At 47.3% G+C, this 15,931-nt stretch overlaps 6 protein-coding genes across 6 annotated transcripts; 3 read left to right on the top strand and 3 right to left on the bottom strand.

Annotated features, from left to right (window-relative positions):
* FSUBG_5904 (multidrug resistance 1) lies at nucleotides 1-1,057 on the top strand (the record flags this gene model as incomplete). Its single annotated transcript, XM_036684051.1, has 4 exons — nucleotides 100-311; nucleotides 365-483; nucleotides 535-968; nucleotides 1,031-1,057. Coding segments are annotated over 4 exons (792 nt in total), but the record flags the coding sequence as incomplete, so codon positions are not given.
* Nucleotides 1,058-1,393: 336 nt separating this feature from the next.
* On the bottom strand, nucleotides 1,394-3,254 carry FSUBG_5903 (uncharacterized protein; the record flags this gene model as incomplete). Its single annotated transcript, XM_036684050.1, has 7 exons — nucleotides 1,394-1,963; nucleotides 2,053-2,125; nucleotides 2,215-2,374; nucleotides 2,433-2,464; nucleotides 2,517-2,522; nucleotides 2,574-3,066; nucleotides 3,125-3,254. 7 exons carry the CDS (start codon nucleotides 3,252-3,254, stop codon nucleotides 1,394-1,396), a joined length of 1,464 nt encoding a protein of 487 aa, XP_036538687.1.
* Nucleotides 3,255-5,144: 1,890 nt separating this feature from the next.
* On the top strand, nucleotides 5,145-5,951 carry FSUBG_5902 (short chain type dehydrogenase; the record flags this gene model as incomplete). Its single annotated transcript, XM_036684049.1, has 3 exons — nucleotides 5,145-5,388; nucleotides 5,440-5,722; nucleotides 5,771-5,951. 3 exons carry the CDS (start codon nucleotides 5,145-5,147, stop codon nucleotides 5,949-5,951), a joined length of 708 nt encoding a protein of 235 aa, XP_036538686.1.
* Nucleotides 5,952-6,013: 62 nt separating this feature from the next.
* FSUBG_5901 (uncharacterized protein) lies at nucleotides 6,014-10,733 on the bottom strand (the record flags this gene model as incomplete). The annotated part of the gene is made up of 6 exons (XM_036684048.1): nucleotides 6,014-6,626; nucleotides 6,680-7,279; nucleotides 7,655-8,245; nucleotides 8,303-8,864; nucleotides 9,230-10,032; nucleotides 10,084-10,733. The coding sequence occupies 6 exons, from the start codon at nucleotides 10,731-10,733 to the stop codon at nucleotides 6,014-6,016; spliced, it is 3,819 nt and encodes a 1,272-aa protein (XP_036538685.1).
* A 1,267-nt stretch (nucleotides 10,734-12,000) lies between these two features.
* FSUBG_5900 (zinc-dependent metalloprotease) lies at nucleotides 12,001-13,119 on the top strand (the record flags this gene model as incomplete). Its single annotated transcript, XM_036684047.1, has 1 exon — nucleotides 12,001-13,119. The coding sequence occupies one exon, from the start codon at nucleotides 12,001-12,003 to the stop codon at nucleotides 13,117-13,119; it is 1,119 nt and encodes a 372-aa protein (XP_036538684.1).
* A 382-nt stretch (nucleotides 13,120-13,501) lies between these two features.
* FSUBG_5899 (killer toxin subunits alpha beta) lies at nucleotides 13,502-15,452 on the bottom strand (the record flags this gene model as incomplete). The annotated part of the gene is made up of 7 exons (XM_036684044.1): nucleotides 13,502-13,649; nucleotides 13,706-13,967; nucleotides 14,019-14,168; nucleotides 14,219-14,306; nucleotides 14,359-14,479; nucleotides 14,537-15,157; nucleotides 15,208-15,452. The coding sequence occupies 7 exons, from the start codon at nucleotides 15,450-15,452 to the stop codon at nucleotides 13,502-13,504; spliced, it is 1,635 nt and encodes a 544-aa protein (XP_036538683.1).
* Nucleotides 15,453-15,931: the final 479 nt, after the last annotated feature.

The following is a 15,931-nucleotide window of genomic DNA, read 5'->3' as shown; positions in this document are numbered from 1 at the left end:
ATAAGCTAGATATATTATTTATAGTTAAGACTTGTAGCTAAGAGCTTAAATCAGCGGACAGAACTTAGAATTTATATGCTAATCTGCGACATGTCTTAGACAAAAGATGGCGGACCTAAAGCTACCGGCGCACAGTTCATTTCTCATGGTGATGGCATGAAGATTGAATTGGACAACATTCACTTCAGGTATCCTACTCGCGATGTCCCTGTCTTCCAGGGCCTCAGTCTCACGATTGAAAAGGGCCAGTTTGCGGCTCTTGTTGGTGCGTCGGGCAGTGGGAAGAGTAGCATAGTCTCTCTTCTTGTAAGGTACGCGGACATATCTCAAGGCTGTTATGATGACTGCTAATACAGTGCTACAGATTCTACGACCCTGATCACGGTCGTATCCTCTGTAACGGTCAAGACATCGCGGCCAACAACGTCTACACATACCGTCGTCATCTCTCTCTTGTTGCCCAGGAGTCAAGCTTGTTCCAAGGTATGCCATACAGATCACACTTGCACAATGACATAGCTGATTATCTCACAGGCACATTACGAGAGAACATCCTCCTTGGCGTTGAAGACACCATCGATGACGCAGCCATCCATCGCGTATGTCAAGAAGCATCTATCCACGAGTTCATCATGTCCCTCCCAGAAGGATACCAAACACAGGTAGGCTCCCGCGGGGTAACCCTCTCAGGCGGCCAAAGACAGCGCGTCGCCATCGCCCGAGCCTTGATGAGAAACCCTGACATCTTGCTCCTCGATGAGGCGACTAGTTCTCTCGACTCAGAGAGTGAGAAGCTGGTACAAGAGGCGTTTGAGAGGGCTGGCAAAGGGCGCACTATGGTCGTCGTTGCTCATCGTCTCGCAACGGTACAAAATGCTGATGTGATCTTTGTCCTTGGTGAGGGCAAGTTGATCGAGAAGGGGAGCCATGGCGAGTTACTTGCTGCGCGTGGAGTGTACTGGCAGATGGTAAGTCCTTTTGTGTCCACGGATTACAAGGCCTTGATTGAGCTGATTGCTGACCTTAACAGTGTCAGAGCCAGGCTTTGGACAAGTAGATCCCTACTAAACCTTAACGATGTCGCTGCCGCAGGAATTTATCTTGCCTGTCTTTAATGTACTGTACTATGAACTATTGAGATATGGCGATATAGACACCACTCCAATATCCTTTGTGATCAATCCTGGATGTCAGCCACTGTTTCAGCTTGGTTATCCAAGAGCCCGGTTCATGTCATACCATGACTCGCGTACTGTGTACCGTGCGAAAGAGGGATTGAACAGAGCCTCGCATCTCTTTAAAATTAATCGCATGTATTACAACCATATAAAGGCTATCATATTTATCTATCTTACTGCCTCGCTTAGTGTAATATAAAAACCCTATTCGCCCTCTAAGACCCCCAAACATATGGATCTGCACCCGATGCAGCAAGTATAACAGTATTTGTCACAACATCAGTCGCAACAACCGTACCATACTCGGTGACCGTAAGATAATCCACATTAGTTACAAACACACTGTTATACGCAGTGGCAGATGCAGTATTGTAGTTCGTAGTTTGGATCGTGTAGCGGTTTGTAACACCGACCGTGTTGTAGTTAGTGACAACCACGGTTGTGTAGTTTGTCACCGTGACAGTAACTGGCTTGGTCGTCGTGGCACTCTTGCGCTGTGTCACCGATTTGGTGTCGCGGTTTGTTACCGCCAAGGTTTTGAAGTCTGTTGCCATTCTGGTTACTTGATTGTAGATGGTAGTCACCTGCTTCTTTTTAATATAGCTTGTTGTATACTCTTTTGCCATATTAGTGACAGTCTTGGTTTCCTTGGCAGCAACGGTCTGTGTTTTTGCGGCAGCCGGTTTGTTGGAAATGTGACACGAACAAGCACTGCTAACAACGCTAGGATCCTTGAGTGGCAGGTAAGAAGGAACCTGCTTGATAGACACGGCTCGCTTGGCCGGCTCCAAAGAAGAGTTAGCAGAAGTTGGGACACTGAACATATTGGGGAAATGGGCAAGGTTGGAGTTTCAGAGTGAAGAAAGAAACATACCTTGCTTGCCGACGGGCATCCAAAATCATAGAATTTGTAGCTACTGGCTGGGTTTGGATTTGTGTTGATAGCCCTAGCAATCATTAGTCTAGTTCCATGAGCAGGGCAAACAGGGTAGCAATTCCAAAACGAGTCGTACGCAGTCATTCTCGGTTTACTTACGCTGGTTGGTTGTAGCATGCGCACGCGCCAGGTCCAAATCCAAAGCTGACAGCGCCCTGCTTTGTTTGGCAAAACGTCTTGCAAGCGTCGAAGGTGTTAGCAGAGCTTGAGCCGACTGAATACGAACTATGTCCATAACCAGCAATAGCGCAGTGGTACTCTAGAGGGTGACGGTCAGTGTTGAGTCATAACCCGCCGTGGTTCTGAGAGAATCCTACCTGTGCCAACTGAAGTTGTGGGAGCTGCTCCTCTGTTTCATGTTATTGGCTGCTCTGTTGAAGAATTGTCCTAACAAAACTTACGTGACTCTGGAATGGCTGTTAGTTTCGTCAACATGGACTATCGAAGATGGTACTTACGTGACTGTGACTGTGACTGTGGTTGGGACACTCACGGTGATCTCTTGCGTATCAATGTCTGTAACGTCCACGGTAGAGGTCAAGTCGATTGTCTTGGTGATGGTCTGGGTGACTTGCTCAGTGACTACATCCGTCAACTGCTGTGTCTGAGTCTCGGTCATTTGAGTAGTATCTGTGTCAGTCGAAAGATCCGTCATGGTATTCGTGATTGTCTGAGTCGAAAAGTCGGTAACAGTAGCTGTTTGTGTCTCCGTGACCACCGTCGAAAGTGTTTTCATCACCTTTGTTCGAACTATGTGATTCACATTGACGTGGACTCTCTGAATTTGAACTAGTATTGCCGTCTTGGTTACCATCTTGGTCATGTCGCTAGTGACCAGAGGGGTAGTTGTTATGGTTTTGGTGCTTTGAAGGTAGGTTGAGCAGAATGCAGATCCAGCTGCTTTGTTGCTCCTCAGGGCCACGATATCTTTGTCGTTGGGCTGGCAGATAGCTGGACAGCGACCACCATTAATTCAATCTCTCCTGTTGCAAACTTGGCCAACACATACCGGGCGCTCTCCTGTCCAAGGCCAAGTCCTGGAGCTGGCCATTGATGTCGTATTCAGGCCACGGTGCACTAGTCGGAATAGCGCTTGCGGCGCTGAGAAGCAGCGTTAGTGTTATCTGAAGCGCAACCATTTTGGGTTATCGGATTAGTATCAAAGCCAGGAATTACGTTCAGTTCGACAGCTGAATTAAATGCCAGACAGGCAATATATACCATATAATTCAGAGATCGAGACCGGATCTTGTGGTCTGTCTAACCAATACCGGGTTATCGGTACAGCGCTCGCTAGTCCTGGGCGAGACCTACTCCTAGACCTATCTTAGCCACGGGCCGCATTAGGAAATCTAGATACTACTAAGAAGGCCCAGGCCCTGAGCTTTGTAGAATGCTAATGTGGATGAGTGGTACTAGGCAATATGCATTTTGTTTTCTGGTCATGCGCTGTAATCGTTGCGTGATTTTCTGCATTCCCGCAAAAGATGAAATACTCGTATGGGCAGGAATGAACGAAGGCAAGCTCCAGACTATCTGACGCTACTACAGATACTAACCGCAATGCGCGTAAAACAGTAGCGAATCTCCAAAAGGAAGATCGGCTCACTAGCCATGGAATGCTGGAAACACGTTCTGGCCTTAAAACGACCGCTTTTATTACTAGATAAAGCTTTACTACCTTGCCTAGCTTGCCACTGTTGCCAGATATTAACCACTACCGTACAACATGCACTTAACCTGAAATATAAGATTAGACTGTAACGATGCCGAAAGATTCTTGATAGATCTTGATCGAGCAGAATTCTGAATGTCCTGTTATGGGCTACGTTAAGTGCTAGCCGACGCATGCACCGAATTGAGTTTTGCATACCAGTGCACTGGAACACTAAGTAGCTTACAATAGCGCTAAGCATAATCGTCTAGTCTCCAAGATCTTCATCTTTCAGCTGTGCACGATGGCTAAGATCGGACTGGACTAGACTCGCCCGTCTGATCCTATTGCCCAAGAGATCTCCTCTTTCTTCTCTGCCCTCGGCGTCTCTTATCGAGGGATGTGGTTTGGTATATAATGATGTGCAAGACGTGGATCCAGGCACCGCAGCGGCTACAGAATCTTGCAACGCTCTATTATATCAATAGAAAGCATGTAGTACTTGGTTTTGTCCATATCTGCTCATTAAAGACATCTAGGAAGCATTCATCCGACCTACAGAGTGAGAGGGTTATGACCTGGAGCGACTGCCAGCTGATGAAGTAATAAGGAAGTGATGGTACGTTAAAAGGGTGGTGCTACCACGTCGTGAAGGGCATTTACGAAATCGAGCTGGCAGGACCTAGCGCCGAGATGTCGCATTAAATTGTCTTGGTTTTCCTCTATCGTGTGGCCTTTGGTGTTTCTCAATCACAACACCACGTCGGTAACAATTCTCTATCTAGCATTGGGAATAACGATTGTGTTGAGCGGTAGCTTGCAGATCCAGACAACATAGTTTTCCGTTGTAATTGGGTTTGATCAGAGCATTACTTGCAAGACTACTGTGACTAATATCATGACAGTCTGAGGAAGATGGCTATGCGCTGACAAATTGCTAGGGCTGATAAATGACCGAATGGAGCCAAACTGCCAACAGAAGCCAGTAAGACGCGCGTTGTTTTATGACGTACCATCTACACCTGATTGGCTTTAACCTGATGCGATCAATGATTGATAAGATCGATTTGGTGTTGGTTCCGCGGAACCTGACGATACACTATCCTAACATCTTTGATCGTATCGCGGGTCAGCTTTTGCGTGGTGATTGATAAGATGCTTCGTAATGAGCAACTCTGAATTCGTGAGGTGGAACGAAATTATTCAGTCTAAATAGTTATATACGACTACCCATAATCTGTAAATCAATGTTCAAATCATATTCTCATCTCATTTCACCTCATCTCATCTGACCTCATCAAGTTTACAGCGTGACTTTTCGAAACCAACAGCACTCACTTTAACTCACCTCATATACATATCAACACCTCCAACCATGGCCGCAAAGTCTCCTGTCGTCCTTATCCTTGGATCCGGCCCAAATATTGGGCAATCTGTCGCTCGTAAGTTTGCTTCTGAGGGCTTTAGAGTCGCCATTGCTTCTCGCTCTCAGAAGGAGGTAGAAAGCACGGACAAGCAGCTTAACATCAAGACTGATCTGACCAAACCGCTCGAGGTTACCGATGCCTTCGGTAAGGTAAAGACGACTTTCGGGACCCCGAGCGTTGTTATTTACAACGGTAAGTCCACTCCCCAATCAATAGTAAAAGCGGTGATCTCATGCATCATAGCCAGCGCCGCAGCCTTTCCTCCGGCGGAGGACCCCCTGTCTGTTTCTTACACCGACTTCAGCAACAACACTGCCATCAACATCCACAGCGCCTTCATCGCAGCCCAACAGGCAGTCGCTGGTTTCGCCCAGCTTCCCGAATCAGCTTCACGCACTTTCATCTACACCGGTAACATCCTCAACGTCACCATTCTTCCCAAGTTCCTCGATGCAGGCGTTGGAAAGTCTGGCGCCGCTCATATGATGTGGGATGCTGCAGATGCATACAAGAACAAAGGCTACAAGTAGTTGATCACGTCATGATTTCAGTATCAGGGACTAACATGCTGTAGGTTCTACTACGCTGATGAGCGCAAGCCTGATGGAGCGCCTAAGTACCGTGTTGATGGGGATGCTCACGCTGATCTGTACTGGGCGCTATCCCAGAGTAAGGAGCAGGGACCCTGGATGCAGACCTTTGTCAAGGGAGAGGGATACAAGAAGTTCGAGACGCTCTACACTCCCATTGCCTAGGCTAGTCCCCATCTTTGGATAGGACGCCGTAAATAGCACATTTAGTTCACAAATTAGAGCGCTTAATCTCCACCAAGTGTTTGGCGCCCACCTTGCCCCGTGGGTACACTCATTTGACCAGGGTAAATCCAATACCCATTATTGCATCTTGCCCCAGTCGTAGTATCAAGCGACTCTCTAACCCGTGGCTTCTGCGGCAGAATATACTCACCGCCAAAGAAACGCCATATCTGCCAGTGAAACACACGTCCTTCATGGCCTTGTGCACGAGCTATCTCGCGTCGCAATTCGACGTACACAGCGTATGGGATGGAAACAGCGAAAGGCTCCCTCATGCAATTGGAAACGCGGCGCATGAAGAAACTGTCCAGGGTGTCAAAGAGCCAATGGACATGCGTTTCGACGTTTTTAGACAGCCCGAGCTTCAAGGCCAGGTTCAGTCTCTTGAGGTCAGGGAAGTTTCTGTCGATAATTCGGAGGATTGCGTTCAGGTCCCTTTCGCGTGGGAGGTTCTTACCTATACAGACATCTGTTTCAACGAACCAAATGATTTCCAGGGACCTTATGGATGACATTCTTTGCGGGAGGATATATGCTGTTAGGTCGACAAGAAGGGTTGCGCTTGAGATATGTATAGTGTTTGTTGTGTACAGGACATTAATGCCCTCAGTATAGCTGACGAATAAAGAGTGAGCATCAGCCAACGAAACATGAAAAAAGAGACTTACGCCTGTCTGCACGTTTGAAGCCATCCCATAACGCCGATCCAACACCCATAGAGATCTTTACTGTTCTTACTCCACATGTCACAGCACTGCGCAAGACCTATGCAGCATCTGTCCTTGTCAACGGCTCTCGCACTATAAGACTCTGTCGCGATAGCCGGGTGCCAAGGCGGAGGCTTGTGATGACATGTGCAGCCTCTCCAGTACCAAGACTTAGGTCTGCTCTTATCCAGGCCTAACCTCCATTCCTGAATCATGGCGTGAGCCCTTTTGTTACCCTGCATTGGTGGATGGTTGTATGTAAGGTCCATGTGAATTGTTCGATCACCAAATGCCTCAATCAAGACCTGCCTTCGGATCTCATATGGGAGCATCTGGAAAAAGGGCGCGGTCTGTTGCGACTGGGGCAAGGCTTCACTTGAAGGCGACGGCGTCAAAATATGCGGTCGTGGAGTTGGGAGGGTTGGAGGCTCAGGAACGCCATTGTGTTTCTCCCGTTTCGCGATGCACCACGTCATAAATCGTCGCTTCATGGTCTCGGGTACGCAAGATATATTATTTGTGCTTATGTTGGATGCAGATGAGAGACAGGCTGAGAGCGCACTAATGCCAAGCTTTAGCATTCGTGGTTGGCGGGGCAAGATAGTGCCAAGACGGCCATGCACTGTGCGTATACTCCGTGGCCAGAATGAAAGCGTAACGGCTTGTTATATGCTTTATGTCTATTTTACGTCTCTACTACAACCTTGAACTGCTTTCATCTTCTCAAGAGTTATAAACGCTGTACGAAACCCCAGAACGGATCTCAGAGTGCTATGGCATTAATATTCTTGCTAATCGCTGTTGAAGCTTGAAAACAACTGAAGGTCAAATGGCAGCAGGGTCTCACGCTCAAAATGAATTTGCTGAGTGTGTTCCAAGACTGCAATGTAATTAAATCTCCATCAAAAAGCCAGTGGCCTTTTATACAATTCATACCTATCTTCATAGTCTCCCCAAATCCAGTAGCCATTACTTGCTATTGCATTGGCTATCTCACCTTTGTCGTCCAACACCAATGATTCAGGTGACAAGGGTCGCCAGACTTGAACACCACTCTTTCTAACATAATATTGATTGTTGTGACGGACCTCGTTCTGGAAGTCTTCGTATGCAGATTGCGGGATGGAAAACAGAAGAGGGTCCCGAAGCTGACCAAACTGGGGCTGTTCACACCGCCGTTCGACGAACGTGTCTATAGATTGAAGCATATCAAAGACATGTGTAGGTCTCCTCTTGATACTCGTCCTGTTGTCTTCTATAATAGGAAGGTCGAGTCGTAAACCGATATGGAGGCGCAAGAGACTGGGAAAGTGTGTATCTAGGATGAGCAGATCCCGCTCTAATTGTTGCAGGTTTGGAAATGCTTTTCCTTGTTGTTCCTCAGTGTCCAGCCGAAATACAACCTCAAGTGAGGATATCAGCGATAAACTTCGCCCAGGGACTAGTCTGCTCAAGTTGGTAAGAAGAGGCTTGCTTGCTATATGAATGGTGTTTGTGCCATAAAGGACCTCAGTTCCTTCGGTGTATCTAGAACAGAGGACAGTTAACGTAAAGCCAACATGGCAAAGAGGGCAGAACACTTACGCTTGGTGACAGGTCAAGAGCCATCCCATCACCCCAATCCAGCAGGAATCAGGTTTATCCGTCCTTTTAGTCCACAAGGCGCAATACGCTGCCCAGCCCTCGCAGCATCTATCATCAGCAGGTTTGACGATAGTATGAAAATCCACAGTAATCTTGAACCGAGGGGGTGGCAGGCGATGACATACACACCCTCTCCACTGCCAGTACTTAGGCCGGCTTCTGTCCAGACCTAAATTGTCTTTTGTATATGGATAAAGGTGCATGGCGTCGTGATGGAACCTGTCGGCAGGCTTCGTGGATCTGTAAGCAGATCGTTCATCGTTAATCGGCTCACGCAACGGATGGGTTAAAACGAGGTCCATGTGAACTGCACGATTGCCAAATGCATGGATCAAAATCTTTCGTCTGAGTTCGAGAGGCAATTTGAAGAATGGAACCGTTTCTGCTAATGTTGTAATCTGCTCTCGCGAGGGGGATGGAGTCAAAGCGTATGCTCGTGGCTCAGGAAGTCGTGGCATTTCGGGGTCTCGGGAGATGTGTTGACGACTGTGACGTTTGGCGTCTATCCATGCTTTAAAACGTCGATGCATAATGAGAGATAAAAGAAATACGTCAGTGTGTTGTTGGGCGTGAGATGTTGAGGAAAGACAGTGGAGGGGATTGCGCTTTTTATAATGCGGTTGGTGACACTGTACTGTACTATTGAAGACTTGCACTGTGCATTAATTTACTTCCTTAGCCACAGACGCATGAGATAGCAGCATGACCGCAAGAATAGAGACAGAATGATTGATACATACAAAGAATATTACAAAAATTCCTATTGATAGCACATTTACCTCCATCTCCAACACCATATAAACCCCGTAGACTATTTATCTATACTCACACAAACATAGGAATCGGGTTTCAAGCCACTACATTTACTGCCCAAAGCTGGATTCCAAGCAAGGAGCTTCTCAAGTGAGATACCGTTAGCTCTTCGAATGGACTTGCAAGTATCTTTCTGGGAAACAAGCCAGTATTCCTTGCAGTCAGATGCGATATTTGACTGAGTTGGCATAGCCGTTGCCGGTCGCGTAGGGGTTGTCAAATCTGCGGTTCTGGTCGTCGGGGTATCAGGGTTAGCGACGCAGTACCAGGTATTATCTTCAATGTCGCTACAGTCGTCAAAGACTACTGGGTTCATCGAGATAAACTCGTCGGCACTAAATGTCCCGAACATATTGGCCAACTGATCACATGTTTCCCCACCGGTAGTGTAGTACCACGCTTTACAGTCCTTAGGACTGCCACTGGGAATATCATTGGGGGTTGTAGTAACCGTTGGGGGCATGAGCAGCTCACTCTTGACACCAACACAGTACCAGTTATCTTTCCAAAGACCGTCACAGTTGTTCTTCAACACTGGATTGTATTTGAAGAATTGATCGTTGGATAAGTAGCTGTACGTCTTCAGAATGTCCCGGCAGCTCTCATTGGCCTCTGCTTGGTGATAATGGATGCAGTCTGTTGGCATAGTACCATGAGATGGAGTTGGCATAAAGTCAGAATTGGCGGGCGTGAGCTTAGTGGCCGTATAAGAGGTTGGCTCAGAAGGAGGAGTAAATGGTGGTGTTGATGTTTCCCATTCGAGGTTGCCTGTAGCATTGGACTTGACTCCGACACAATACCAGTAGCCAACAAAGAGACCCGAGCAGTCTTCATGGATTTCAGGATTCCATTTGAAGCTATAAACATATTATTAGTGAATGTTGACGAAGGAATATATATCAACTTACAACTCTTCCTTTTTCATGAAGTAACTATGGATATTGAGAACATCTTGACAGCCCTGCCGTCCTCGGACAAGATGCCACTTGTTGCAGTCCTTGGGCTGTCCAGACTGGGTGGCTTTAGGAGGCCAAGTGACATCCGTGGTGGGAGTTGTAATGTTCCAAGTTGAAACGGGATTGCGAACGGAGTATGTCGTATTAACTGAAGTGGTGATGACGGATTCAGAGGTGACTCCCGATGCTGGCTTGCTTGAGGTGCTTGTGGTTGATGAGACATAGTTTGTCGATGTAGGCCTGGAAGTGGAAGAGGTTGGGTCGCTCGACTTCGTTGTTGCAGCAGTCTTGCTCTTGCCTGTCGATTCAGCAGATGTGTAAATAGCCGAAGTGCCATCGATTCTGACACAGTAGGCGTACTTAAGCCAGAAGTTGGTCAAGCAATCTTTCGAGACTGCTGGGTTCCAAGCTAGGAACTCTTCTTTGGTGATGTAGTACTTCTTGGGGACGGTTTCGCAGTCGTCACCTTGCGTGACAGTATGCCAGGCAATACAGTTGGATGGCTGGCCTGGATGAACTGGAGCGCCTGGCATCTTGCCCTGCGCATGAACGGCAGAGAGGAAGCTCCAGCAGAACAACAATGACAAGGTAATAGACCGCATATTGTGTAGGTGCATGATTTAACAATGGTTCTCATCTACACAACATGAATATAACTGTGAGGAACAAAGATAAAGGGTATATCAGAGCGTCAGAGTCTGTAAATCTTGCTCGGATCTATCGAGCGACATTGTCATGTCTGTCAAACACCAGATAACTTGGTAACCCCATGATTCCGAGGTAGGATCCTGGATGACGGAGACATCGCCAACGACTTGTTGGTTGCTCACATTCATGAAACAAAGACGGTTTTGCAACTGCGCCCCGAAATTGCAAGTGGTTGGTAAAAACACGCATTGCATGTCCATCCCAATTTACTACTTGCATGTGCTCCGCAGAGTCATTTGTTGGTTGTCGATATGGAATATGAACTCGGTCCTTCGTCTTCATGCTTGCAGCTAACGCCTTGAACCTAAAAGGATAATTAAAATAGCACCTGAAACGAGCATGGACGACTGACCCTTGGTATCTGTCAATCAACCATAGGATTATTAGGCCGCAGTCATCCCTAGCATGGGTCAGTCAGTGCGGTAGCATCTGTTGGTTGCAAGCGTTTACATCCTTGTCATCAGGCTATCACACTGAGCCAAAGAACGGGCCGCCTTTTTATCCTTGCTCAGTTTGAGTTCTGGATAAGCATAAGCACAGTGGGATTGGTTCGGATTGGTAAATCGCTCACTGTTGTTTCGAATAGAGGTGGAACCTCGGGTTCATCATCTGATAGTGGCCCGTGAACTTTTGGGGGCGCAACGTAACCATCAACCTTCTCCACTGATTTTCTCTCCTCGGTCTATTTATCATGGGGCACAAGGCTCCACTGGGCATACTACTAATCTCGGGGATGTCAAGCCTCACCATAATAATCGCACGTCGGCGGTCAGTATTGCTGTTGGTTGTGTTTATTGAGATTTGCAACTGTAGTTCTTGGCACGGCGTGGCGCAGCTTTGTGTGAAACAGGGCGTTGGTGGTTGGGTCATTAGCAAGTGAACCATGTTCTGCTGTAACACTGTGCAGAGACCCAGCATCAACTGGCTTTGCCCGTCATGGAAGTCGTCGAGGAAGGGGTCTGCCATATGAATTTCTGGGTGTATCTCAGTAGTACCGGTAGAATTCCAGTACTCAAAGGTTCCCACGTCTATAACACCACAATCGGTTTACATCTCCTTAGACATATTGCCTTCAGATACCTTACTCACTCCTCTCACTACTGATCTGCAATCGCCATAACAGTTGTTATCTATCAACTTTTCTACGCCCTCATTTACGAGATGCGTCTTGTCTCCTTCCTTCTTGTCATTGCATCGCTGGCCAGCTATGTCCAGGCAGGGAATCCATTATGGGAGATATCTCCTGCAACCTCAATGGCTAGCCATGGCGCTGCCTTCAAGAGGGCAGTTTCTATCTGGCCCAGCGACGACCCCCATGACAACGCTGGGGTACGCCGCTGGCCTAAAAAGACCTTGACCTACGCATTCAGCACCACAGACGCAGAGAAGAAGCTTGGAAGGATCCTCGAAGAAGCTAAGAAACTCTGGAACCAACTCAATGTTGAGGGCTTCCAGTATGAGAAGCTTGAGTTGAAAAAATGCAAAGGTCGCAGGAGCGAGTGCATGATCATATACTACAACAACGATGGCAAACTTCTCACAAGCGTTGGTCTTCAGCCTCTGGATGACACCTTTGATGGCCCGTACATGCATCTATCTGATAAGAAGGATGTGGGAAATCTGAACCCTGTTGTCAATGTTGCACACGAGCTCGGCCATGCCTGGGGTCTATGGCATGAACATCAAGCAAGAGAGTGGTGGGGCCAGAGCGGAATTGACGAGTTTTGGGGCGGAACACTCGATGGTGAAAAGTTCATGACAGCTGATTATCATCCCGAGAGGCTGAAAGACTATGAAACAGCACTGGAGAAAATGGCTGAAGCTAAAAGCCTCAAGTCAACAGACGAACTTACTCAGGAACAAATCAACATGCTCCTCAGAGATCAAAATACGGCGAAAGCTTATGGTTTCACTGGATTGGAATGGATGCCGCTGAGGGATTCCGGTATGCAGGCTGACAAAAGATTCGACGATGATTCGCTGATGCTTTATCCGAGCGGCGCTGGTGGCAAGGGAGAAGTCATTTTCGATGCTGATGGTAACGTTCTTGAAGATAAGCGTCTTGCAATTCTTACATATCCTGATGGGAAGCATATGACCATTAAGAAGGTTCCCTCGGGGCAGGATAAAGACAGGTTGATCATGATTTATGGGACAAACTACAGGGGGGTCAGCAGGTTGCATAATGATAAGAGCAGTAAACTGCGAGGGTTTATGAAGAAGATGCGAAGCAGCTTGTCTCTCAGAGCTGGCGATACGGAAGAGGGCAGGTGTGAGTAGTATGATGATTTTTACTATGGAGGTTGGTCAACAGATAGAACGAATATCTACTAAGTCAATACAGTATACCAACATTTGGGCTTAATACATTCTACAATCTACTCTGAGTGAATGAAGAGCGTCCTACATCAAATGATGACTAGGTGGCCTGTTGATTTGATGATACAGTGATAGTGGAGACTGAGCATAATAACACTTCGAAGATCTACCAAACAAAATAACACAATTTTGCTGGTATAGGAAGAATAGCTCTGGAGTAGTATAAGGTAATAAAGTGTCACATTACTCAGTGGCAACGGTGTGATGCAAACTAGAAACAGAATATAACATAAATGAGCCATATCGAACATGTAATCCTGTAGCCATCTCGGTCCTCTTACTCTTACAACTCATCCTTATCAATATTTCCACTTCCAAAACAGGATACCACTTTCTGCGGCGGGCTGACACTGGACTTCTTGCGCTTCATTCCTTTTCTGAGAGCCTCAATCAATGTTCCGTCATCTAAGTCTATGGCCCAGACCATGGTACTGTCATTTCAAGTTAGCAAGATGTATCTCTAAGAAAGATTATACGAGGAACTTACCCTCCAAGACAATTCTCATTGGCGTAGTCAAGCTTCATCTTGAGGGTCTTTGCATCGTCCCATGAGACCCACTGATTCGAGTCCCAAGTAACTATCTGTACGGCCGCTTCCTCATCAAGCTTCATCTTGCCTCCATTCTTGATGATCTTGTTGATCTCGCTGGCTGAGAGAACTCCCTTGGTCCCGGTGCACTCTCCGCCCTTAGCGCCTTCGCTGAACTCGCAACCAGCGTCGAGACAATTGGCGCTCTTCATGGTGAAGCCTTGTCGGTGTTAGTAACGGTTGGTTAATTAAACCCAGTAGTATTACTCACTTCGACCATAAAAGCCAAGTCCCATGACAACCCGTTCGGGATTGATGTTGTTTCTCCAAAGAAGTTCGAGGCCCTGCTGGATCTCGGTGAGGTTAGTATGCGCATGGGCGTAGGGACCCAGAGACTCGATGTTTTCGTCCCAAACCCCATCTATATACTGGTCAGTTGAAACTTCGAAGTGTCGAGATGGAAAGGCTTACGGATATCATATGTCATGATGTTGAACCAGTCAAGGTACTTTTCCATATTGACAATGTCAAATCCTTTGAGATACCAATATGACGCTGGCTGCAGTGACATGTCAGAGTGATTTCGGAGGCATTACAAGGACAGAACGTACCAGTGTCAAGGTCAAGCCATACTTGCGGCCGGAAGAATTGAGACGCTTCCTCAGGCGCTCCAAAAGATTGACATAGTTCTCGAAATCTTCTTCAACGCCACCTCTATCCTCTGCAACCGGGCTTCGGAGCATGTTAATAAGGAACATTGAGAGAAATGAGAGGGCGATAGCAACTTACTATTCCCAGTCGAGATCGACGCCATCGAAGTCATACCGTTGCAGGAAAGTGATGAGCGAATCAAAGAACGCATCCTGCTTCTTCTCAGACTTGGCCAGATCTGAGAAGACAGTTCGATACTTTCCTGGATCGTTCATAGCCCACCCTCCAATGGCAATCCATACCTCCAGGCCATCCTGCTGCTGTTTCAGTGCTGACACCCTTCCGTAACGAGAAGCTGTTCCTTTGTCCATAGGATCAAGACGATATGTGTCAGGATTGACCAGAGCGAAGGCAAAATTAATGTGAGTGTAGTACCCGAGAGGGATATCCTCAGGCTCCATGTTACCGCAGGGCCTTTGGTAGTTCCAGCCCTCATAGTAGCCAATGGTTCTCTTATCAGAAGAGTGCTTGGCTTTGTCGCACTTGGGTGAAGCCACGGTCTTGCCTTTGCAATAGCTGGATAAGGTGCCGCAAAAGCCATAGTCGCTACAGCAGACGTTGAGTGGACAGGTTGTGAAGTTGGAGTATTTAAGGCCCCAACCGCCTGGGTCGCATTCTGACTTGTAGTCACACTCTGAGGTGCAGTCTGTACCACAGAACTTGGGACCAGTACCACAGATCCCGAAACCTTCCTTATCACTAAGTTGATGTGAGTAATCTCGACAGTATTGAGATTTGATGCCACTTACAGAGGGCCACAGCAGCCGAGCTTGCAGCCTTTTTTCTTGGTGCATTTCCCATCTGAATCGTCTGCCTCTGGCTCAGCCATCATTCGCATGGGCTTTACCTCATTTTTTCCTTGTTGCTGGTTCAGGATCATCTCTCGTTGACGGCCAAGAACTTGAGCTTGACCAGTAAAAGTGTCAAGGTCCAAGCCCTTGGCCACTGAAGCACAGAGAAGCCCAGCGGCAACAAGCCGACGAGAAAAAGACATGTCTGGGTGTAATCGATGGCGTACAGCATAAAATGAGAGATCATGTAATAGATGAAGTTATCGAATCGTAAGATGGCCTATAGAAAGTTTGACAAAAGCAGACTGAGAGCTGAAGGTATAAAATGTATGTGAATGGAGTGAGACTCTCATCACTTTCGACTGATCTACGTGGGAATGTTGAAGACCCTGATATTCCATTCTGTATCCTTTCCTCTCTCTTGCCCATGACTGTTGGCTGTTGGCTCTTACTCAAAACTTCTTGGCATGTAACTACGGAGTAATCTAAATGAGGTCGGGCTTATCTATGCAGGGGCTTGTGGAGTTGGGCGGAGCACCATGACTGCTACCCCGGACCAACAACAGGATCAGCGAAAAAAGGCTGTGTAGGGCCGAGTTCGGTCATGGCCAGGAAATAAATCCGCTGTCGGTTGACGGTTGAACTTATTCTTAGGTTTGTGCACGTTTCAGTCTCGTCGCTT

Source organism: Fusarium subglutinans (assembly GCF_013396075.1).
Source record: "Fusarium subglutinans strain NRRL 66333 chromosome Unknown NRRL66333_c0000059, whole genome shotgun sequence".
NCBI lineage: Eukaryota > Fungi > Ascomycota > Sordariomycetes > Hypocreales > Nectriaceae > Fusarium > Fusarium subglutinans.
The sequence above is the reverse complement of the archived record's forward strand: the minus strand, read 5'-3'. Positions and strand labels throughout refer to the sequence as shown.